Raw genomic sequence first — 25,111 nt, 5'->3', positions numbered from 1 at the left:
TTAAGTGGTTACTAGAGCCCTTAGACATCTAAAACGTAAATGCGCCACCCACCTCGAGATATAAGTTCTAAGATCTCAGTATAGTTACAATGGCTACCCCACCCTTCGAACCGAAACGCATTCCTGCTTCACGGCGGAAATAGGCGGGGTGGTGGTACCTACCCGTGCGGACTCCCAAGAGGTCCTACCACCAGTGATTACGCAAATTATAATTTTGCAGGTTTTGATTTTTATTACACGATGTTATTTTTTCACCGTGGAAGTTAATCGTGAACATTTGTTGAGTACGTATTTCATTAGAAAAATTGGTACCCGCCTGCGGGATTCGAACACCGGTGCATCGCTCAACACGAATGCACCGGACGTCTTGTCCTTTAGGCCACAACGATTTCAGTCAATCGTGAACATTTGTTGAGTACGTATTTCATTAGAAAAATAATAATTTTGCGGGTTAGATTTTTATTACACGGTGTTATTCCTTCACCGTGGAAATCAATCGTAAGCATTTGTTAAGTACGTATTTCATTAGAAAAAAATTGTACCCGCCTGCGGAATTCGAACACCGTTGCATTGCTACATACGAATGCACCGGGCATTCGTAAGAATGCAAACAAAAAGCAAATAAAAATTAGTAGTGAAGTATTAAACAGAGATGAGTTCATCCGACAGTTCTTATTCAATTAGTAGTAGTTTATATAAAAATTAAAAAACAGTTATTTTGTTTTTTTTATGAGTGGCTGGCAATCCCCCGCCAGGGATTCGCCCCTGGACCCCACCGGGGCTTCGCCCCTAGACTCCGGCTCGGTACTCCACGGGTGCTAAGTTTTTTACAATGTCGAATTTTCGGCCTGGTAGGAGAAAAAATAGTATGTGCACCGCGGGAAAAAAGTAGGACATCTCCTTCCGCGTGTTTGCCGCAATTTTGGCAATTTTATACGCGGGAGGAAGTGTCCTACTTTTCTCCCTTGGTGCACAATGTACTAATTAGCGTTGTAGACGTCCTATAAAGGAACACCATAATGTCATATTGATTGACATATCAGTGAATGAGCTTACCGATATTAGAATTTTTCTTGAGATTAGGGACATATGTTTCGAAGAATTGAGTGACAAGATCGACTTGGCAGGCGGCGTCCTTGACGAGCGCGAGCTTGTAGCCGAGTCCGTAGTGGCGCTTGAGGAAGTAGGGGGAGCCCAGACAGGCCAGGCGGCCGGCGGCGAGCACGGCCACGCGGTCGGCCAGCACGTCCGCCTCGTCCATGAAGTGCGTGGTCAGCAGCACGGTGCGGCCGCGCTTCTCGCGCTGCAGCAGGTCCCACAGCGCGCGCCGCGCCGCCGGGTCCAGGCCCGACGTGGGCTCGTCCAGCAGCACCACGCGCGAGCGCCCGCACAGCGCGCAGCCCGCCGACAGCCGCCGCTTCTGCCCCCCCGACAGACTCGACGCCGCAGCGTGCCTCTGGCACACAACACAAGGTATCGCTCCGGGTCATACCAATTTACATTTCTGTCATTCTACCCCCTTAATGCAATATTGGACAATTAAAAACCACGTATTCTTTTTAAAAAAATATTTTAACACATACAAACTGAATTCAAATAACTAAGGTAATTTTATGATAAATTGATTAATTATAGTAATAGCTTAAGAAAGATTGCAAACACAATATATGTAATGTATGTTAATTACCTTGTCATCCAATTCGAGAAGTTTGACGAAATGATCTATTTCTTCATTGATTTCTGATTCGGGAATCCCTTTTAGCTTTGAATAAAAAATTAAATGTTCAGCTACGGTCAGGTCAGGGAACAGTACATTATGTTGAGGACATATTCCAAGAGAACGTCTAGCTTTTTCTGTTTCCGTCACGATATCATATCCATTGATCGTTATCGATCCTGATGTTGGAGGGACCATTCCTATAACAAAAAATATTTTTAATAGTTCCATTACATTTGCATCGTACAACTGTTACCGTACGTAGAGTTAGGTTTGAATTGATAGTTAATAATATTTTTTTTAATAAAATGATATTTGATTAATGAGCTGGTACATTTGAAGAGTTTGGTAAGAACAAATTATATATTGTGAATATGTAATAATGGATAGTTATTGTTGTATAGTTGGACGGGTGATGAATTATGTGGTTTTTTTTTTTATTGCTGAGATTTGTGGACGAGCTCACAGCCCACCTGGTGTTAAGTGGTTACTGGAGCCCATAGACATCTATAACGTAAATGCGCCACACACTTTGAGATATAGTTCTAAGGTCTCAGTATAGTCACAACGGCTGCCCCACCCTTCAAACCGAAACGCATCACTGCTTCACGGCAGAAATAGGCGGGGCGGTGGTACCTACCCGTGCGGACTCACAAGAGGTCCTACCACCAGTAAAAATTTGTTGGGTATTATTCAAATATTACCTGTTAACATAGAAATCGTTGTCGTCTTCCCCGCTCCATTGTGACCCAGAAGTACTGTAATCTCGTTTTCATAAAGTCTAAGGTTTAAATTATCGACAGCTTTCCCCCGTCCCTTATATCTTTTTGTGAGATTCTGAAACCACAGCACTAAATTATTATTATTTTTTTCTTTTTTTACGTGTCCTATACGTAACTAATACTAATGATCTAGACGATTTACCAACCGTGATAAGGCAAAGTGTAAAAAGTATTCGAAACGTAGCCGGGTCGCAATTTATATAATAAAAAAGGATTTATTAGTAAAAGGAGATTTGTTACTTACAAAACACAATGTGGAGTCAGCGAAAAAAGTGCAGACGAAAAAACAAAAACAGTTAGAACAAGTAGTAAAATTAGTGCCTTGAATACTGATTCTCGCACATAGCTTAGTTCTATTACGAGTATAAGTAATTCATAGTCAAGGATGTGTGGATCTTTTATTTTTGATAACTATTAAAATATTGTAGCATATTTTTACGTTTCGCTACTGCATTTCAGTACTAGATGACTAGATAAGATTAAATAATGTTCTTACTTGAATGTTTACGCCAATGGGAACGCCTTTGGGTTCCTCGTCGTGTACCACCGACAATAATGCATCATTATATTCAAGATCGTCAGATGTTTTATCTCGATTTGTGTCTTAAAAAAAAATATTAATTGGTCAACAGTGACATTGAAATCGAGGTTATTTACAGTAATTATTTAGTACAAACAGACAGACTATCTATCTTTTCCAATATAACTTATATTACTTCAAATACTCGTATTTGCCGCTGATTAACTACTGTAATATTACTTCATTAATCAAAAATCATTTATTGTCGTAATCGTACGTGGCCAGGAAATGAGCAATCAACCCAAATAGCTACAACATTAATGATTAAATACATTTGGGAATAAACGTAATGACGCAGGGCTTTACAGAGGTCAAAAGTTCGAATATGCATAATCCAAAGGTTGGTTGGTTGACTACGAATATTAGAACAAAGAAAACCTTTATTTACTTATTTTCTTTGAACATTTATCAGACCACTGTTTGTTCTTTGACACCTTTTTTATAGACGCAAATTAATCTGTTTAAGACATGAATGTCCGAAAGGGGATGGCCCATTTTAGGCCCAAAGCGGACAATAGATAATAGAAAAAATACTTAGTGCATTAATTTTGTCATAAATAAATATGCATTTACTTTCTTGCAAATAACCGCCACTATAGTTTACAATAAGTAGTTTAAAAAAAGTAACTCTATTGAAAAAACAAGGATTTTTATTTTTGCGGGAAAAATATTGCCAGCTTCAAAACCTTTTACGTATGAAGTAAATATTTTGAGTATATAAATAAAACATATAAATAAATCATTTTAAGTATTATCATTAATCAAACGATTTTAATGGATTTTATGCACATAAAATAACATCGAAGACATACCCATTGGACTTTAACTTGTAACTATACTTGAGACCTTAGAACTTATATCTCATGGTGGGTGGCGCATTTACGTTGTAGATATATGTGGGCTCGAGTAACCACTTAGCAACACCAGGGTGGCTGTGAGCTCGCCCACCCATCTAAGCAATAAAAAAAACTTTACTAGTATTGTTATTTAAATATGTACAACTAAAACAAAAACATAAAAAATAATGTGTACCCGTAAAAAAAAGATTAAGATATAAATCAATTATCGGTTATTTAAAAAAATAATCGATATATGAATTTCATGTAATTATTTTTCTTTATACTGACAACACTGAATTTAATCTGACTGACTGATACTTCGCTTGCTGCTTGTGGTGTTGTGCTTGCGTACAAAATGGATGTGTTTTGATTTTTCTTCGATTTATTTTACTTTTATCAATAACGTTTCATACTACGACTAAGAAACATTGTGTGAATTGTGGTTTTACCCTGACCGAGATTTAAAACCGTGTATATGCTCTCCTTTGCTATTTTTAGATGATACTAATTGTGTATGAAGATGAAGAAAATATAGATATTTAAAGAATTAAGTGTGTTTTTATACCCTATTGGATAAAAATACATTAGGAACATCTTAAGCATTAAGAAAAGAAAAGTTCTTGAAGTATCTCACAATCCGACACTTATTTATATAGAAAATTAACCTCAAAACGAGTTTTTATTTTTATTATATTTTTTATAATAGTGGCGTCAATTTCAATATATTTTTTAGATATCCAATACATTTAAGAATTTGAATCAGTACATTTTTATAGTAATATTTGATGTCCATCTTGGGCCTAGCACACTATGGAGAGTGGGCAATCCCCTTTCCGCATTTCAGACATTCATATGTTAAACAGATGAATTTTGGTGGAGCGCATTAAAATTTCAATTCTTAGTATGTGTAAAGTTCACATTACCTATAATATGAAATGTTTTAGGGATTCCAGGTTCTAGCGTTCGGAGCATGCAATATTACTATATAATATTACGACAAATAATCGACATCAAGACTCAGTTTTCAACTCTTATGAAGTCAGAAAAATTACTTTCCAGTGTCGATTGCGTTGATGAGGTCATATAAATATATAAAGAAAGCATAGCAATATAATTAACTAGTCTGGCCATAAATACTATTACATAAAAAAAAATCTTTTTTCAACTTTTTAATTATTTTGAATTTGGAACACGTATATTATTTTTAAAACTTCTTTCGCTTTTGCGCGATTTCACACATTTTTTCGCGTCGCTTATCAAATTACAATATGGAATAGGGTATTAAAGAAAATAGGGTTGCAGTGATCGCCTTGCACAAAGTAAGTATGGAGCCGTCGGTCATATTCCAGACACTTCAAAAGTTTGGTATAAGCCGTATGTTCGTAAATTGTACTATCAATAGATTCAACAACACTTCTTCTGTCGAAGACCAGAAAATATCAGGGCGGCCGCGTGCTGTTAAAACTACAAATACTGTTAATGCTGTTAAAGCCAGAGTTCGTCGAAACCACATTAGAAAGTAAAAAATCTTATTGCGAGAAATGAAGATTCCCGCTAGGACTCTGTTGCGTATTATAAAACAAAATCTGAAGCTCGGTGCTTAACGTCGATATACAGGACATGCCCTAAATCAATGTTTACAATTAAAGAGAGTGGATTGATCAAAACGCTTTCTGTCACGATACGCAGGTGAAAGGTAGAGATATCCCCTTTACCGATGAAAACATTTTCACGATTCAAGAACACTACACTACGCAAAATGATATAGTGTACGCTCACAGTTCTAAAGAAGCTGCTCAAGTGGTCACAAAGGTACAGCGTGGTCATCATCCTGCGTCAGTGATGTTATTTTATTTTTATTTTTTATTTCATAGATTAGTGGACGAGCTCACAGCCCCCCAGCGTGGTCATCATCCTGCGTCAGTGATGTTATTTTATTTTTATTTTTTATTTCATAGATTAGTGGACGAGCTCACAGCCCCCCTGGTGTTAAGTGGTTACTGGAGACCATAGACATCTATAACCTAAATGTCGCCACCCACCTTGAGATATGAGTTCTAAGGTCTCAGTATAGTTACAACGGCTGCCCCACCCTTCAAACCGAAACGCATTACTGCTTCACAGCTGAAATAGGCGGGGTGGTGGTACGTACCCGTGCACACTGACACGTTGGTGGGGCGTGTCTTATCTAGGAGTCACAAAACTAAATTTTTGTGAAAAAGAAGTGAAAACCTCAGCCAAAGTGTATCAAGATACAGTCTTGTATTATGTTGTGAAGCCTCTCAGCAATATACTTTTAAATACCGTGGAATTTCCAGCTGGACCCATGCACCTGGTCACAAGGCACGGACTACCCACGCCTGGCTTGAAACCAACATTTCGGACTTATGCTGGCCCTCATCTAGCCCAGATCTCAACCCTTTAGATTTCAAATTATGGTCAGTTTTAGAGGACATATGGCCTGCTCTAAACGACACGGCGACATTGGATCTCTTAAAAAAATCTTTGGGAGCAAGCAGTGGCGAAATTTCCCTTTGAAACAGTGCGTAAATCCATAGATTCGTGGCCAAACAGATTAAAGGCCTGTATAAAAGCCAAAGGTGTCCATTTCGAATGGAATATTTTTTTATTTTTTTTTTACTGACTGACTGACTTTTTTGACTGAGACTTTAATAAATATGTAGGTATAAATTTTAATAATATTACATTACTTCATTTAAAAAAAATGCATTCAGTAACAGAACTTATGGCTGGACTATGTACCTATCTAGAGCAATTGTTTATAATAAAATCCGCATTGATTTTTTAGCTGAAAAAACATTTATTGATGAGCAAAACAAGAAATTATTTATAAAATATTTCGGGTTGACGCACAATTTCTGTTTTAAAATTATTAGTGTGCATTTTTCCGTCATTCGAACGTTGTTTACTGGTTATAATTGTTCGAACAATGTAAAGAAAACAACTCTATAAACTATAAACACCGGTTTTAAAACAGGTTTAACTTGATATTAAAATTCTTTTGATGTCAATGTCCTGTAACCAGGGTAACGCACCTGACCTTTAGAGTAATTGTTTTTGTAGGTCAAACAAAGCGTCTGCTGTTATAAGTAAAGTTATACATACATATCTGGCATACAGCTTAATACATTTGCAGTTTCGAAGCTAGATTCTGAAATCAGCTTCAAAATAATTTAAATTTAAGAAGTTCGATGGTCTCTCTAGTATCTTATTGAATGAAGCCAACGTAGCCACAAAACACTCCAACTGGCCCACAAACGCGGCTTCGAATGTCGTTAGGAACTCTCACTAGTTTATGACGACGCTTGCAGCTGAAAGTAAGTATTGTACTTTTTGACGAAGCATGTTGCTGATAACTTTATTTCTGTAATCTGACGAAGCATGTTGCGGATAATAACATGTACTTTTAGGTTAGGAATATTGTTTTCTTTTTTTTTAAATAATAAATAAAAGTAACATTCTTAAAAGATAGCGGTACAACATTAAACTTTTTGTTCTAGAAAAGGGTAGCCGTCAAAGTGTAATCTGAGTAGTTTACAAAGAATAATCAAGGCAATATTCGGCAGTCTTCCATCACTATGTTGTATAATCTAGCCATAACATAAATGAGGCGATCGTCATTTATGTTATGTTTGACACTGGACGAATGAGTCGAACTGCTGCAGTGTGAGAATTCTCTCTATGCAATTCGTTTTACTCAGCGGCAGTCAACATGCGACTTTAGATTTTAACGACCCGGACTGCGTCTCTTGCAAGGAGACGATTTTCTGGTCCAGGCGTATTAGACCTTATTTATTAATTAAGAATTATATAATAAGTGGATTATAGAAATACCAAATTTTTAAGTAAATACATACGACCAACTTGCGAATAACTTCCACAGTTAAAACGTTATGTGTTGATACAATGAGCCCGGAAAGGTACGAGTAGGTATAACCAGCCTGTTTATTTCTGCTGCGAATCAGTATTTTGTCCGGTTTGTTGGGTGGGATAATGGTATAAGACCCAGGCGACGAGGCAACGCAATACTCCCTTAACCTGAAACATGTCGTCTTATCGGATTTCCTGGATCCGTTCTCGGTGCTTTAAGCTCTTCATGCACCAGTCACCGTTCGAGTTCGACGAGCGAACTAATCCATAAACATTAACAACCCACTGAGTTTTTCGCCGGATTTTCTCAGCGGGTCGCCATTCCGATCCGGTAGTAGATTCTGCGAAGCACTGCTCTTGTTAGGGTCAGTGTTCGCAAACTCTCTCAGGTTGAGCCCCTGAGCTCACCTATCAGCTATAGGGTAGCTGAAATAACCCCTTAGGCTACCAGCGAATAAGTAGGGAATAAATATATACTTAGTCTGGCCGTAAATACTGATACAATTAAAAATAAACAAAATATTACATTGGAATTTGGAATCTGTCATTTTTATATGAGTGCTCATTGAATTTTCTCATTTTGGCGCCAATACATTGTACAATATTTTGCGATATTAAAATGGAGTGGGGTGATAAAGAGAACCGAATCGCTGTGATTGCATTACACAAAGTAAGTATGAGCCAAATGCAATTTTTAAAACTCTCCATACGCATGGTATTAGTAAAATGTTTGTGTACCGGGCTATTAATAGGTGCAATGAGACCTCCTCTGTTTGTGACAGAAAAAGATCTGGCCGTCCACGTAGTATGCGTACGAAAAAGGTGGTCAAAGCAGTAAGGGAAAGAATTCGAAGAAATCCTGTCCGAAAGCAAAAGATTTTATCTCGGGAGATGAAGATAGCACCTAGAACCATGTCGCGTATTTTAAAAGATGACTTAGGACTTGCAGCCTATAAGAGACGTACTGGTCATTTCTTAACTGATAATTTAAAAGAGAATAGGGTGGTAAAATCGAAACAACTACTGAAGCGGTACGCAAAGGGAGGTCATAGAAAAAATTTGTTTACGGATTAGAAATTTTTTACAATTGAGCAACATTTTAACAAACAAAAAGACCGTATTTATGCTCAAAGCTCCAAAGAAGCTTCCCAATTAGTCGACAGAGTGCAACGTGGGCACTATCCGACTTCAGTGATGGTTTGGTGGGGTATTACCTATGAAGGAGTGACTGGGCCATACTTTTGTGAAAAAGGTATCAAAACATCGCCACAAGTGTATCAAGATACCATTCTTGAGAAGGAAGTGAAACCCCTTAACAACACCATGTTCAATAATCAAGAATGGTCCTTCCAGCAAGACTCGGCGCCAGGTCATAAAGCTCGGTCTACGCAGTTTTGGTTGGAAACGAACGTTTCGGACTTCATCAGAGCTGAAGACTGGCCGTCGTCTAGTCCCGATCTTAATCCGCTGGATTATGATTTATGGTCAGTTTTAGAGAGTAAGGCTTGCTCTATACGCCATGATAATTTGGAGTCCCTAAAACAATCCGTACGATTGGCAGTGAAAATTTTTCCCATGGAAAGAGTGCGTGCTTCTATTGATAACTGGCCTCAACGTTTAAAGGACTGTATTGCAGCCAATGGAGACCACTTCGAATAAGCTTTTTATACTTTAAATTGTTTTATATTTATGTATTAAACTAAGACACTGTAAAAGTAATAAATGTTATTTGCCATAGATTTTTTTTTGTTTTCCTTTGTAACAGTATTTATGGCCAGACTAAGTATACTATATGTACTATGATACAATTGGGAATTAGACATCATCTCTCGAGATGAGCGACGGCATGTCTCCAGTATCCACTGAATACAGGGTGGGCCACGAACTCGTTGACCTCGTTTATGAAATAAATAAAAGTTACTAAAGTTACCGCCATTTGCCCAGATACGGACAAATTAAAATAGCCAAGACGTTCCTCAGTGTCTTATAAGCCGAGACGTGGTTAAAAATTGACTATATAGGTCGATTGCATTAAATAAATATAGTCTTAATTAATAGTTCAATTAATTTATAGCTATTTGCAAATATTCAACTAGAGCCCTGAATTTATATGTGAAAGGTACCAATGGCTCTTCATTGAAAGTTAAACGGCTCTAGACATTTTGTCTGCGAGGTGTCTCAGGCGAGGTACAGGATAGCGAATTCCTACTAATTTCAAACATTTTTGTTCGGTACTTAGCGGATTGGCTGTGCCCCTAATTTTACTCATATGCATGAACCACGGTGGCTGCTTGTGTCTACGGTGATTACCACCGAATGGGCTGTATGCTGACTACAACGGTATTTATTATAGAGCTGACAATCACGAGGACATGACAGTTCGAAGACGGCACTTTAAAACGATATTGATTTGTATCGTACATTCTTTCTGTAGCGATAGTCTAGAGCTGTCTAATAAACACAGCAAATAATAATTTGGCTCTAGTTTAATTGATCCACCTGGTACTAAGTGGTTATCGTATCGAAACTGATCGGAGTGTATGGACCCCACTTTGTGCTTGTACGAACGCGTTCAAATAACGTTGACTTTGTTCAACATAACTCTATGAATTTTTTATTGGTTGTTATGTAGGTACCTAGATATGATAAACACTATTAATCATGGGCATGTTAATTGTACGTCTTGTAGGACCCGGATGTACAAGTAAGGTGTGTCTTTTTTACAATATTGTTGACGTCAATCTCTTCGGTTTTATGCGTCAAGTTAAGTTTGCAAAAAATGAAGACTAGACATTCGGAGGATCATACACATATTTATTATGTATGTGTGAACATACATAATTATAATTTATGGTCGTTATATGACCATGATATTTCTAAATTAAAAAAAATAAATTAAATTAGCGGTTTGCACAGCCAAAATATGTATAAGCGAGCTCGATAAAATATGCCAACTTGTCTAGACTTATTAGAAATTATGTAACAAAACTTCTGTATCTAAATATGTTTGTATATTTTTAGATTTTTGCGAGTCTTAGGCAGAATTAAAACTACTTTTAAAGATAAATATACAGCTAGGAATATTTTACAGTTTACGTGGTCATGGACGTACTAAAGTGATATTCCTAGAGATTTGAATACTGAGCAAACTACCGACAAATTTTCGCAGTAACGCAGTATTAAACCGTAAAAGTGAATCATTGTGAATAGCTTTCTAAGGATGATTTAAAAACAAAGTATTTTTTAACTTAAAAACGTATGTATGTATGATATGTAGCCTTCATTTGCTCAATGTTTATTATAATTTATGTGCTACTCATCGGAAGTTCAAGTTTATAATCACATTACGATTACATAACACTTCAACACTTCCTAACTGTGTTACAAAACAGCCTATATTTGAAGCGACCTTGAAGCGACTTACGTCACTGTCATTATGAAATTATTGTTGTGATATCATGTTTAGTGATTCTACTAATTTAGAGGTACACTACCCCTGATATCGGTATATTTTATTTTCATCCAAATATTTGTAAATCGAATCGTGAGGTGGATGGGGTCCTGTGAGCGTAGGTACCACCGCTCTGTCTATTTCTGCCGTGAAACACTAATGCGCTTCTAAAAAACTGAGACTTAGAACTCACGTCCCAAGGTGGGCGGTATTTCCATTGTTGATGTCTATTGGCTTCGGTAACCACGTAGCACCAGGTGGTTTGTGAGCTCGTCCACCCATTAAAGCAATAAAGGGTTTCACAAAGACCTTAATAAGAGAATTAAACATTTGAATTTAGATTGTATGCTGCTAAAATAATATATTACTATATAAATTTGGAAAAATATATTAATGTTGTCTTCCGCAAATTATATTCTAGTTATTTAATTACATATCTTATCTAGTTTATAGTCTAGTACGAATTTTAATTCATATTGGAATTTCTGCTTTTGATCATGCAAGTTTCGACTTTATCACGACGGATGAAAACTTACCAGATATTCTGTTCGGCCACCAATAACTAACAGTGAAAGGATAGTACCAAGGCAACGGCACTCCGTACATTCCGGGTCGTATGTTCTCCACATACACGGCGATCGCCATGTACATCACGGAGTCCAATATTAGCATGAAGGCTACATGAGCCGGTTGAAAGTTTTCACTGTACGAGATCGGCTCAAAGAAATTGGCCCATTGTAAACCTAAAATCATAAGAAACGTTATCGTCTGCACGTTTGTGTATTTTTCGACGTCTTTGCAATATATCTTAAGACGTATCTGAATAGAGTATGCTTTTCTATGACAACGTTTTTTAAAATTCTTTAAACGTATCTCGTCTTTTCGCATTAAAAATGTACAAATTCCAAAAAAAATCCTAATTGAGTTAATAGGCGAAAACATTTGGTATCACCAGTATTTTTCTCATAAATACTGTCAAAAGAGCATGGTTTAGTTTTTTTTTTAGTTTACCTATATTTTGACTACTATTAACAAAATGATCACATAGTTTTATCTTACTTTAAAAGACAGATAGTGTAAATGGTAAAAAAATTAAAATAAATTTTGCAAATATGATTAATATTAAAAATATGACATGTTAAACCTTTAAAACACTCCTGTAAAATTAGTAAATTTTGAGATTATACAGTTTTAATGTGAGAAGACGATCTGTGTTTTTGTCGCAAATAATACAGGAGATTTTAAGGCTGCTAAATGATGAAACATATATTTATTTATATTTGGAAATGTGAGTCACAAACCTTGCATCGTTCCTTCGGCAATGATGATCATCTGGAATGCGTATCCAATGGCAGTGTTTGATAACAAACATAGTGTTATTTTAACTGGGGCAGACATGGTCTCGTTAATCATTTGGGTGAACATAAAGACTGCGAACGTTGCGAACCATATGAGAGCCATAAAAGACGCGGCGGTGTTTGCTACAATGAGTTTGGTACATGTTTTAATTTTTGTTAATTTGATGTTTATATTGTAAATCCACACGTCCAGATACTAATAACGTAACTATTTTTACCGTTAAACAGTTACGTGTTCCGGTTTGAAGGATGCCACAGCCGTTAGTTGTTCAACTAACAGTTGTTGTGTTAGTGTCTCAACACTAGTTCAAATTCTTAATTGTAGGGTGGGTTAATTTAAGGTGGGTGACGAGATTCATGTTGTGATATGAGTTCCAGTAACCACTTAATGTACCAGAGAGAGGAGCTCGTCTTGGCAGAGTGGTCACGGTCATCAGTTCTGGTGGTGGTGCGCTTTACAAGACCTCAAAATTTCTTATGTACCGCAGCTTTTCTTGTGCACTCGTCGCCGAGACCGTTTAGAGCTTTTTTTTTCGAGCTCACAGCCCACCTGCTGTTTAGTGGTTGGTTACTGGAGCCCATAGACATCTACAACGTAAATGCGCCACCCACCTTGAGATATGATCTAAGGTATCAGCATAGTTACAACGGCTGTCCTACCCTTCAAACCGAAACGCATTACTGCTTCACGGCAGAAATAGGCAGGGCCGTGGTACCTACCCGTGCGGACTCAGAAGAGGTCCTACCACCAGTAATTACGCAAATTATAATTTTGCTGGCTCTATTTAGTCGGTCCATCGTAACGGTAATCTGCTACGCGGTCTTTTAGCCTCAATCATGCCATTTACATGTTTATTAAATAAATAATCATTTGGAATGTCGACATTCGCAAATATATTTTTTAATGAATTTTTAAAATTTGACCTATTGAGCTAGCCTTGCTATTTCTGTCGTGAGACAGTCACACGTTTCGGTTTGAAGAATAGGAACAGCTGATAGCCTTTACCACAGTATAATCTAGGGGCTAGGCAACAACAAAAATTAACCGACACTACACGAGATAATGTATCGTTCGGTAGGAATACGCATTACTAATATCGGTCAGTACAACATACATAAATGTATACTGTAGTAAAAAAAAAGAACGAGTAAACTTCGCAGAAGCTTTCGCAGAAATAAAATTCGTTTGCGTAATGAAGTTTTGAAGGTTTATTTCATTTTCGAATTAATCCTGACTGATAATGCCAGACTGATTTTAATTTCAAGTTTTAATATACATAAATTGATGCATTTTTTGGTTTTATTTGCACGACAAACCCGTTTGAGTTTAAATTATTTCATGATGATATTTAAAGTGCAACGATAAATTTTAATGAGTCTGATTCTAAAATGCATTATTAATGAGTTGCAATATTCAAAATACATAAATACACGCGGCATTTTTACTTTACAAATTAAGTGATAAAGTTCAAGGTAAAATTTGAACAATAACGCAAAAAAATAACAAACTGCTTAATTTGAACATTAACGTTCAGTTACGAGTTCTATTCTTTGTGTTAGGCTGTTTTAATCTCAATAGCTATTACTATTTCGTAAAACGAAACGCGTTTCACGAATTATCTACAAAGTTATTATAATAATATTAAGTTAGGTATTAACAACCAAAACTTACCTCTAGTGAAGAAAACGCTTATCATAAAAGAGAATGTCAATGATGCAATGACGAATAGAATCAAAAAGAATAAAAGGACCGACCACGGCGTGTAGGTGAACACGGAGTACGACACTCCTGTTTCAGTTTCGGATAACGGAATCTGTAATCAACCCTTTTCGTCACTGGATTTTCTATATAAATATATTTTTTATTGCAGACGAGCACACCCAATCCGCCTGGTGATGGTGAGTGTTTACCGTCACCTATGGACTTCAGCAATGCCGGGGGTAGAGCTAAGCCGCTGCCTAAAAACTAGCTTTCTATGTGACGATATCATCATTATTTCCGTACAAGTACATATATTTACATATGTTAAGAAGTAATCGTTGAGCAAGTTTATGTGCTAAATATTATAAAATAAATACTTCATTATTAATTTTGTGAACCTAAAATGAGATTTACAAATGGAATTAAAAATTTAAATAGCACAGCCCTATAAATTCGATGTTTACGATAATATGTAAACTATTCATGTCTAGTATCTGTATAACTTTGGACAATAGTCTGAGCTTGCAATATCGTTCTGCCTATATATTTATGTGCGGAGCAGTTGTGCGCTTCGGTTTGGATGACAATCATTATTAAAATACTATTGAGAATTAGATCTCTTGTTTGTATAGGTTTGTTCGCGCTGTAGATTCTATAGTGTGCTTAGTGGGAGTTTTTTAATGTTCTTGATAGCGTAAAAGTTAACTCATTTTTGCACGGAGTTGGAACGTTTGCCTGCGTTTGCCGCTAGGGGCGCTGTTCCAATTGCAATTACAAATTTGATTTAATTTTTACGGTATCGAGAGCGTAAAAAAACTCGCACTAAGCATACAGACCACAGCAATCATTTACCACCCCATCAGCTCGAACATACGCGGCTGCATATTATTTCAGATTGTTATTATGTTTTAAAACAACAAGTGCGTAGAAACTCACCTTAAACAATATAACCATTATGACAATAGTCACAAGTAAGAATGAAAATTGTTTGATGAACCACGCTAACCAGTGCAGCCAAGACGGTAGACCCATAATTGCCATTGTTTCCTGTGTAATAAAACAAAATTCAATTAAGGAGGATTTTTTCTTGCACAATAACAAATTAACTACATTAATAATAATTTATTTCATCACATGCGACGACATTCACCTTGATGCCTTTCGATTATGTTTATATTATTATTATAACAATAGTAAAGGTCGATCAGCTTGCCCGCTTCTTATCTATAATTTTAACAACATATTCATTTCTCATAGTATAAATATTTGTCAAGCGACTAACTGGAAATAATAGTGTCTGGTCTTAATTTTAGTACAACAGAGTACAACGCTCTAAAGACCGCATTTTTATACCTACTCGTATACATGTCTTGATATCTGACATTTGAGTTTGAGAGGCGAGACCTATTTTTATGTATCAAATATTATCCACTGTACCACATTTCTAGCTTGGCAAAGATCAATAATTTTAGATCAAGCAAACTAAAGATTAGCCTTAAGAAAGTAATGAAGACTTGTTAGATGAATGAGATAGTTTGTTAGATGTTTTTATATATTATATTATATATATTTTATTGCCTTTACAAATGAGTCAGGACGGTCAGGTGGTCCGTATCCACCTGACAGGCCATATGTATCAGCGGTATTATAGTTACAAGCTCTTGAAACTTGAAAGACTAAACAAAAAAAAAACGTAGTTATCTCTTTTATTGAATTTTAGTATTTACTTCAGTTTTCACGAGTGGTAAACATAATTAATAGTACTTTTACGGTTCTCGTGTCAAGGTCGATTGATGATCCTCAGTGACTAGTGCGCGCGGAACTAGTTGGCCGCGCCTTAGGTGGCGACAGGGGTGAGCGGGCGAGTTGCTTACTACTCGTAACGCACATGGGATTAGACAGTGATGACTAAATAAAAAAAACAAATGAATAAATGAAATAATAAATAAATAAAAAACAATTGAACTTTTAGAAGTTTATATTGTACCTACGTAATTATATTGTAATTAATAGACAAATAAAAAAATAAAATAAGTACATATTATATGAAATTATTCTGACTTATTCTGAATTATTTTAATGATATATGAAATTATTTAATTAATATATACTTATATGAAATTACTCTGACATACTCATCCTCTGAATCACTTGATTCTGAACGCTCTGAACTTGATTCAGAATCATCTTCTAAGTTTATAATGATTTCGTCCGTGATAGTATCAAATCTCATATCAGTAATGACAATACCAAAAATTGTACAATATTTAAATCATCGGAAATCATATCATACTAACAATTAAAAACACGAGATTAAACCGTAAAAGTATTCTTAATTACATTAACTTTTAATTTTAATCTTGAATTTGATTAGGGCTCTCAGAAAGTCGATTAGGATATACGAGAGTTATGCGGAGGAACATGGGCTCAGATATAATGCCGTTAAAAGCGAACTGATAGTATTTAAATCCGACAGAAAAACCTATGAAACTGTTCCATCAGTCACAGTCAGCGACAGTGTCCTTAAACAAGTATCGCAATTCAAGTATCTGGGTCACTGGGTCACTGAGACAATCGCAGACGGTGTAGACATGGATAGGGAGCGCAGGGCGTTGTCAATCAGGGGTAATATGCTGGCCCGTAGGTTTGCGCGGTGTACTGCAGAGGTGAAAGCTACTCTTTTCAGAGCATACTGCCAGTCTTTCTAATTTTTCTTTATTGCTTAGATGGGTGGACGAGCTCACAGCCCACCTGGTGTTAAGTGGTTACTGGAGCCCATAGATATCTACAACGTAAATGCGCCACCCACCTTGAGATATATATTATTCTATGGTCTCAGTATAGTTACAACGGCTGCCCTGCCCTTCAAACCGAAACGCATTACTGCTTCACGGCAGAAACAGGTAGGGTGGTGGTACCTACCCGCGCGGACTCACAAGAGGTCCTACCACCAGTAAAGACCGTTCTACACGTGCAGCCTATGGGTTAAGTATACCAAGAAATCCTACAATACCCTGCGTGTCCAATATAATAACGCTGTCAGAGCGCTGATGTGGCTGCCGCGTCACTGCGGTGCGTCGGGGATGTTTGCGGATGCGCGAATAGATAGCTTCGCAGCAATCATTCGTAAACGAATTGCTTCCCTGAATCGCAGCGTGCAGGTCAGTCGCAGCAATTACCCCCTGTCCTTGGGAAACTGGAAAGGCCTCAGGGCCACCAGTAAACTCTCAATCATAAAAAAAGCAACTACCTGCGGCTGTTCGCCTCGCGGATAGATCTGGACTGCCCAATAATGCAACACTGGACACGTGTGCATGTTGAGCACTCTGGATCCAAACCTGCCTTTAGGTTAAGGTAGTTTTGAAGTTAATTTTGATTTTTTGTTTTATTATTATTATTATTATTGCTTTTGTTTGATTCCGAGATTGTAGTTATTGTTTTTATTTAATTCTGGTGTATGAAATCTTAATGAATGTAATATGGATGCAAAATCTGAAGTAAATTAAATTAAATTAATCACCACGGAATTGTTCACTCTATGTTGTAGTTTTACTGTTCGTTTTTTTTTGTCTTACACTGATGTCAAGGTCGAAAATGACGTTGAATTTTTATAGACGGTCAAATAGCATGTCAATTAGGTACATAAGTACATAGTTGGAATACCACTTTTCGTGTTGGAAAAAGATAATGATGTTTTTTTCACGAACATCTAGCAGTGGCAAAACGGGCTTATATAATTTTAACGTGCCTTTTAACGTTCCCGTTAACGTTTCATTTTGTATTTATTGAATCTTTTTAGGCAACTGCATTCCCGCTTCAATTTACAAGACGTTTTCGAGGTCATGGCTGATCACAATTAACCGTATAGTTTTTTGTATGACATCTGCGTCTCGAGAAAGCTACGTAAAACAAGTTTAATTAATTAATACGTACTAGCAAACAACCGGCTCATGTATATATTGACGACGCCATTGCGTGCGCAATAGTTCATGGTTTTAATTGACAAACAAATGGACGTAACGAACGTTCAATAACGTTTTTGAGAATGCGAATAATATCTAATTTATAATTGGCCTCAAAACTAGTCGATATTTGATAGGGTTTAATATTCATTTTCCTTGCGTTTTTTTTTGTATATGAATCAGAAAACATGCAGTTACAAAATATTTCATTAAACATAAATAAACATATATTATAAAGTTAAGGAAGAATACATATAACATGCGGGTAGAAAAGCTAAAATATATTAGTTTATTTGTAGAAAAACAGTAAAGCAAAGTATAGTGGTATTTTCTCAAAAATTAGACGCTAACCACGTGAAATCACGAAATCAAAAATATGATACTATGAGTAAACTGTTAAGTAAATTTGAATATTTTGCATGTGACCTTCAATAGAATCTAAACAGGGTATAGCTTTTATTGAAACCTCTATCTTCACTCTGCTAAGAAATCTTAATGATAAGTCAAGTTAATGTCAGATATGAATATGTGATCCGGCATCTTCGAACTAATTTTATCCTGCCCACAGTGAATGTATCTTACTGCAAACCACGATCTTACAAATTTTTGTCACCTCCGGTAAAACCGCTAGATATCAAACGAGTCAGGAGCATATAGGTATGTGATTTGAGTTTTAGATAAATTACATATCAATATTATTTTATAGCCGTTGTAGGTAGACGACGGCCCACGTGATGGTAAGTTGTCATCGTCGCTCGTGGACATGATCAGTGACACAATCGAGCCGCTGCCTGCCGCGGCACACCCTACATTAAACTTTAATAAATAGGGTTTTTGGTGAAATATTAATACGTACCTTTAGCTGCAGTTCTTTCTCAGTTGTGACAGCCCTGACTGTATTCACGAATGTATAGACGAAGCCCAGCATTATAGCTATGGATACAAATCTTTGTAAAATGAACAGTAGCTGATCCACCCTAGATTCAAGTTGAGGGAAACGCTGTAGATATATTTTGGTATCAATGTTTTTCCCGGTCTTCTCTTTTACGATGCTTTTGGAAATTGCGTGCTGCATGAACAAGAATAGTTCCGAGAAGTAACCTGTAAATGTTATTTTTTTAAGCAAAAAAACATATTTTGTTTATTGGGTACTACCGGATCGGCATCGCGATCCGAGGAGAAATTCATCGGTCTGATGTATGCGTTAGGTTTCACGTCAAACTACAGTACAAACGTCAGTACGGTTATCAGTGTCCTTATGCCTGCTCCTAGTGTTAGTGCTGCAGGCGTCTAATGACAATTTTAGTAAGAACGTCTAGTGCACTAAAGTAGCATCATTACACTCGTACTATGACTAGCCATACTCGCCCGCTTCACTGGGCATTTAAAATTAACATTATTATTTATTGTCATTATTATTAGGGAGTCCAACACTCATATAAATATTAGCCTATCCATTAAGTACATATATTTTTTTACATGGATATCAAGTTTCAAGTCAATCGGATGCATGGTTCAGTAGTTATAACGGAACATCCGTAATAACCACTGTAGATTTATATATATTAGTATAGATTACTTTTGCGATTCTGTATAACCGCCTAAAGAACGGGACCTTTGGAATTTTATCATACTTGTATGTCTGACTGGTCCGCTTGTTGATCAGTATTTACGGTCGCTCTTACACAACAACAATGACAGGAGCGCCCCGAAGCCTCACGCGGAGACCTATTTACTGTGTCTATGTATGTATTCACTTGACAATTGAGGCCGTCAGCGCAAAAGTGGCCTAACCCACAATTCATATTCGTGCTTATGTATTGCAATTTATTAAAAAACCATATCATAAATTTGATGCAAAATCGGCCTATCCCTAGTTTCATCCGTAGATAACAGATGACTTTGTAAACATCATTTTAGCAGCGTAATTTTTTTGCCTACGAAGTATTGTAAAGGTAAATTCGAACTTCATTATCTCCATACTAACTATGGGAAGCTTAGGCCACTTTTGCGCTGACGGCCGCAATTATTGGTACTTGTGTTAAATGTACATTAAAGGACAATGCCCAAAAGTGGGCCAACTTTATGTCAAAACTATTAGTACTTGAAAAACTATGCCTTATTTTTTTACGTTGTTTAGTTTATGTATCAACATTTCTTTCAACCTGGCATTGTTTTACAAAAAAATAAATTACTTATTTGATAACATCCCAAAACTGAGTGCCATAGTTTTTAAATTCGCCAATAGGCAAAGGGCTTAGCCCATAAAGCCTTTTAGTAGACCTTTAAGCTGCCTAACGAAAGAGTTGTCTGTGACTTGAACAACAAATAAAAGAAAATAGCGAATGGTTATAATTCACAGACTTTTTAGTTTATTTTTGTTCAATTCAATATTTATATATTGTAATAATAATTATTACTTAAAACCATGAATTATTTAATATTTTTAGATATTATTCATTCCATTAGTAAAAATCTCAATGGCCTACCATTACTCTATTCTTATTATATATGATCAGAGAGTTTTGGCAGCAACCCGAGTGAAGCGTCACTTGAAGTTTTATTTTAATGTTTTTTTAATAGTTTATTGTGATGTTTATTATATAAATTGGGCGTTGTTTTGTGTATTAAACTGTGGCTAACATAGCAGTGACTGTTTTTTTTTTTCAAGATAAAATGTCTGCGGAAATTCACGCTCACTCAATGTGCTATTCATCGAGTTGACGTTAAAACTCCCAAAAAGCAATAAAAAGAGATACACCAGCTTTTTATTGAAAAAAATATATATAACTACGACAGACTAGGCTGTATAAGCTACGCTCTTTGCCTGCTTATTGGCGAATTTAAAAACAACAACAACAATATCGTTGCCGGCTTCCGGATTTTCATTTCATTTTATTATTATTGTGAGGATATAATAATAATAAAATGTACGTAAGGACTTATTTCTAGCAACATTAACCACAATTAACTTATTTAATACTGTAAATAATGATGAGAGCGATTATTGATTTCGAAGAAAACAATGAACAACTTAATTTTGGGTGCAGAAAAAAACAGATTTCTCTTAAACCTCGAAGAGAATATAAAAATCGTTTTCTGAATATGAAACGATATTTGTTTGTCTATCAAATTAAGTGAAAACCACCACCCGACCACTTTTTTTAGGGGCCCAACCGCCCTAAGAAAATGGGCATTGTCCTTTGTAATTCTATTTCACAGGAGTAATATTCTATATTGTTAATTAAAGTGCATAAGGTTTTCGTTAATATAATGTACCTGGCGAAGTTCCTCCATATTGATCATCTGGTTCTCGTGGACCAGAATTCGGAAACAATGGAAATAGTAAGTTTGTTTGCCAGCTCAATTGCATTTGATGATCAGACGTTGTCGATCTCATAACAGCAGGAAATCTAAAAGTTATTTTTATATCATCTGGCCAAGACGTAGCATCTGAAATATGCAAAGATGTAAGGAGTTCCTTCACAAAAAAAAATCATATCTATTTGAATCGTGGTAATTTGTTAATTTCATCAGTCATGTTTATTATTTTATTTAAAATTGGTTCTTATTAGAGTTGCAACTCTAAAAATTTAAGTGATGATGAAGACGTATAAAGCAAATTTTTATATGTCGGTTTTGTAAATTAAAATAATTGTATTTAATTCATACCACAGATAGAAAGTATTTTGGTCTCATTTTTATTATATCAAAGTAAGCATTAGTAACATGCGCCGTCCCTGTAGATATGTCAAGATAGTAAGTTTAGATATGATTTAGATTTCATTAATTTTATCGACGACGTTTTTGTTTCTATCAATCAATGTAGCGTAATTTAGATATAGGTGCGCTGGTTATATGATCTCAAAATACTAAACCCTTATGCATCCTTTATAGGTTATTTCAAAAACGTGCAAGATCATTTAGGTCGTTTATTGTGATTAAACATTGAATTTTATCAATTTATTTTAACCCAGATTATATCGGAGAAATCACTTCTCTGTGTGACACAAAACTTAAAATTTACATAAATAATAAAAAATCCAGCCATTTAAGAAAATTAATAAGAAAATAATATTTTTTCAGTTAACTGTAATTATATGCGTTTAGTTTTTTTGATGAAAATCTCTAAATAAAAAGCGGTAGCAGTTAGATGATTGAAAAGCGAAGAACGACCACTACGGAACAGAACGACGGATGTGTAGGGAAGAGCTGTAGAAACGATAATCAGCAAATACTATTATTTTTTGTCCTACCTATGCTGATAGTCTTGAGAGACTATTTCAGCTTCGCCCTAACATGTAGGTGAGCTCACGGGACTCAAACCTGACGACGTTGCTAACACGAACCCTAGCAAGAGCCGTGCTTCGCAGAATCTACCAATGAGAAGATCCGGCTGAGGATATATATAACTATTAGTCGCTGTGTGTATCTATTTATGTTCCATAAATACTCCAAAACAGCTGAATTGATTTCGATGAAAATTTCAGGAAATCTTTAGATTGCTGTGCGCTGATTTTTTGAGTTTAGTAGCAATCAGATCAAAGTCAAATAAAACGTCGGTCACGAAATGATTTGAGTATTGTTAAGTGAAGCTATAAAACTTATGCAAAATAACAATAAAAAGGCTAAAGACTCATTATTAACATAAACATAATATATTTAAAACTAGCTGACCGGGCAGTCTTCGTAGGGTCTCAATCGGTAAATAAAAGACCTAACTTTTGTATAAAATAAACTTAAAACAAACAAAAGGAATCCGTCCAACGGGGGGCACATCAAAGGGAAAACAAAATTTTTATTTTTATTTAATTACGAGCATTTTCATATTTATCTACCTTTGAAAACTTCTCTGGACTTCCACAAATAATTCAAGACCAAAATTAGCCAAATCGGTCCAGCCGGTCTCGAATTTTAGCAAGACGTTAGAACAATAATAAGTCGTCGTGGCCTAAAGGATAAAACGTCCGGTGCATTCGCATGTAGCGATGCACCGGTGTTCGAATCTCGCAGGCGGGTACCAATTTTTCTAATGAAATACGTACTCAACAAATGTTCACGATTGACTTCCACGGTGAAGGAATAACATCGTGTAATAAAAATCAAACCCGCAAAATTATAATTTGCGTAATTACTGGTGGTAGGACCTCTTGTGAGTACGCACGGGTAGGTACCACCGCCCCGCTTATTTCTGCTGTGAAGCAGCAATGCGTTTCGGTTTGAAGGGTGGGGCAGCCGTTGTGACTATACTGAGACCTTAGAACTTATATCTCAAGGCGTGTGGGGCATTTACGTTGTAGATGTCTATGGGCTCCAGTAACCACTTAACACCAGGTGGACTATGAGCTCGTCCACACATCTAAGCAATAAAAAAAAAACAGCAATTCATTTATATATGTTGGAGTATTTCCACTTTCGGGTAGCGACATGGTAAGCGGGCGGTCTTCGTAAGTCAATAAAACCAGAAATGAACTTAGAGCGTATTTCAGCGTATATTACGCAGGAGCGCTCCGTCCGACACGGCGACTCGCTCGCTTCTGAGCTGGTTTTTTTTTTTTTTCCTACCTAAGCTTAGAGCCTTGAGAGGCTATATCAGCGTAACCCTAACTTTTGTAGGTGAGCTCACGGGGCTCAAACCTGATGACGTTGCTAACACGAACCCTAGCAAGAGCCGTGCTTCGCAGAATCTACCACCGGATCGGAAACGCGACCCACTGAGAAGATCCGGCGAGAAACTCAGTGGGCTGTGTCTAAGAGTTAATTTACTCGTCGAGCCCTTCGTCGCAAGCGACGGGTTCGACGAGAACGGTGACCGGTGCTTGAAGTACCTAGAAGCACCGTTAGTGGATCGGGAGGATCCGAGATGACGTGTTTTGGGCGACGTCGACTGCTTTCCATTCTGTCCGCAGGATCGGGAATGTAGTTACCGGCGGCCACGATGAGAGGGTTCTCGTGTCGTGCCGCTTTATCGAAGTGGAGCTCGAGAGACAACAACGGAGCGTTTTTATAGCAAGGTATCGTGGTGGGACGATGTTGTTTACGATTCTTATCTTGCACGTGTTGGTTTCGATGAATGCTTGCACCTGTTGTTTGTCGTCCCATCTTTATTAGTCATGAACTAATGGTTTATAAAAACACGCGCCGACATATATATATATAACTAGCGGCCCGCTCCGGCTCCGCTCGGGTCTTTAACAAAAATTTCAACGATAAGTCGTAGTACATTATTTTATTCTATCATCAATAATTTTCGCAGGGCACGCGACGTAAACAATATTTTAGGTAATTTCTTTACACCTTGGGTTACATTATTGGAGTTTTAGTAAGGATCCCTAAATTTTTCCAAAAAAGATAGCCTATGTCACTCGGGAATAGTGTAGTTTCCAAACAGTGAAAGAATTTTTCAAATCGGTTCGGTAGTTTCGGAGCCTATTCAATACAAACAAACAAATCTTTCCTCTTTATAATATTAGTGTAGATATATAATAGATTCAAGACACCCAAAATACTATCTCTGAATGATGATTATCTTCTACGCGTTATACGTTTATTCTCATAGTTATGATTTTCTTCATCAAAAAGATTTTTCTTAAGTCATTAACCAAAGGGTAACAAAGTTTTAAGTCATTCCGGGTTGTAAGTGTTTTAATTGAAAACGAAAAACTGTAGACATACAAATAAACTGAGGAGCAGATTCAATGGTATCGGGTAAATCGACTAAGCATTCACTAATTTCGGGTTAACCAATTAAATAAGTATTTTTGTTTAATAAATGAATCAATTTTCCGTTTTTATAAAGTTACTAGGGCTGTGTTATTTTTTTGTAAAT

General features: G+C 36.5%; 1 protein-coding gene across 1 annotated transcript in view; it reads right to left on the bottom strand.

Moving 5' to 3' along the window:
- Positions 1-25,111, bottom strand: part of LOC114253217 (phospholipid-transporting ATPase ABCA3) — a 48,060-nt gene that overhangs the window by 20,104 nt on the left and 2,845 nt on the right. Inside the window, exons 4-13 of the mRNA XM_089734517.1 lie at positions 21,562-21,735; positions 19,139-19,383; positions 15,257-15,367; positions 14,291-14,432; positions 12,562-12,741; positions 11,797-12,003; positions 2,996-3,102; positions 2,422-2,554; positions 1,688-1,917; positions 1,057-1,456 (exon numbers count right to left, since the gene is read on the bottom strand). Coding sequence (XP_089590643.1) covers positions 1,057-1,456; positions 1,688-1,917; positions 2,422-2,554; positions 2,996-3,102; positions 11,797-12,003; positions 12,562-12,741; positions 14,291-14,432; positions 15,257-15,367; positions 19,139-19,383; positions 21,562-21,735 — 1,929 coding nt within the window. The remainder of the gene's footprint in view (positions 1-1,056; positions 1,457-1,687; positions 1,918-2,421; positions 2,555-2,995; positions 3,103-11,796; positions 12,004-12,561; positions 12,742-14,290; positions 14,433-15,256; positions 15,368-19,138; positions 19,384-21,561; positions 21,736-25,111) is intronic.

This window comes from Bombyx mandarina, chromosome 17, assembly GCF_030267445.1.
Source record: "Bombyx mandarina strain Sakado chromosome 17, ASM3026744v2".
Lineage (NCBI taxonomy): Eukaryota > Metazoa > Arthropoda > Insecta > Lepidoptera > Bombycidae > Bombyx > Bombyx mandarina.
Note: the sequence above shows the minus strand (reverse complement) of the source record. Positions and strands in the feature narration are given on the sequence as shown.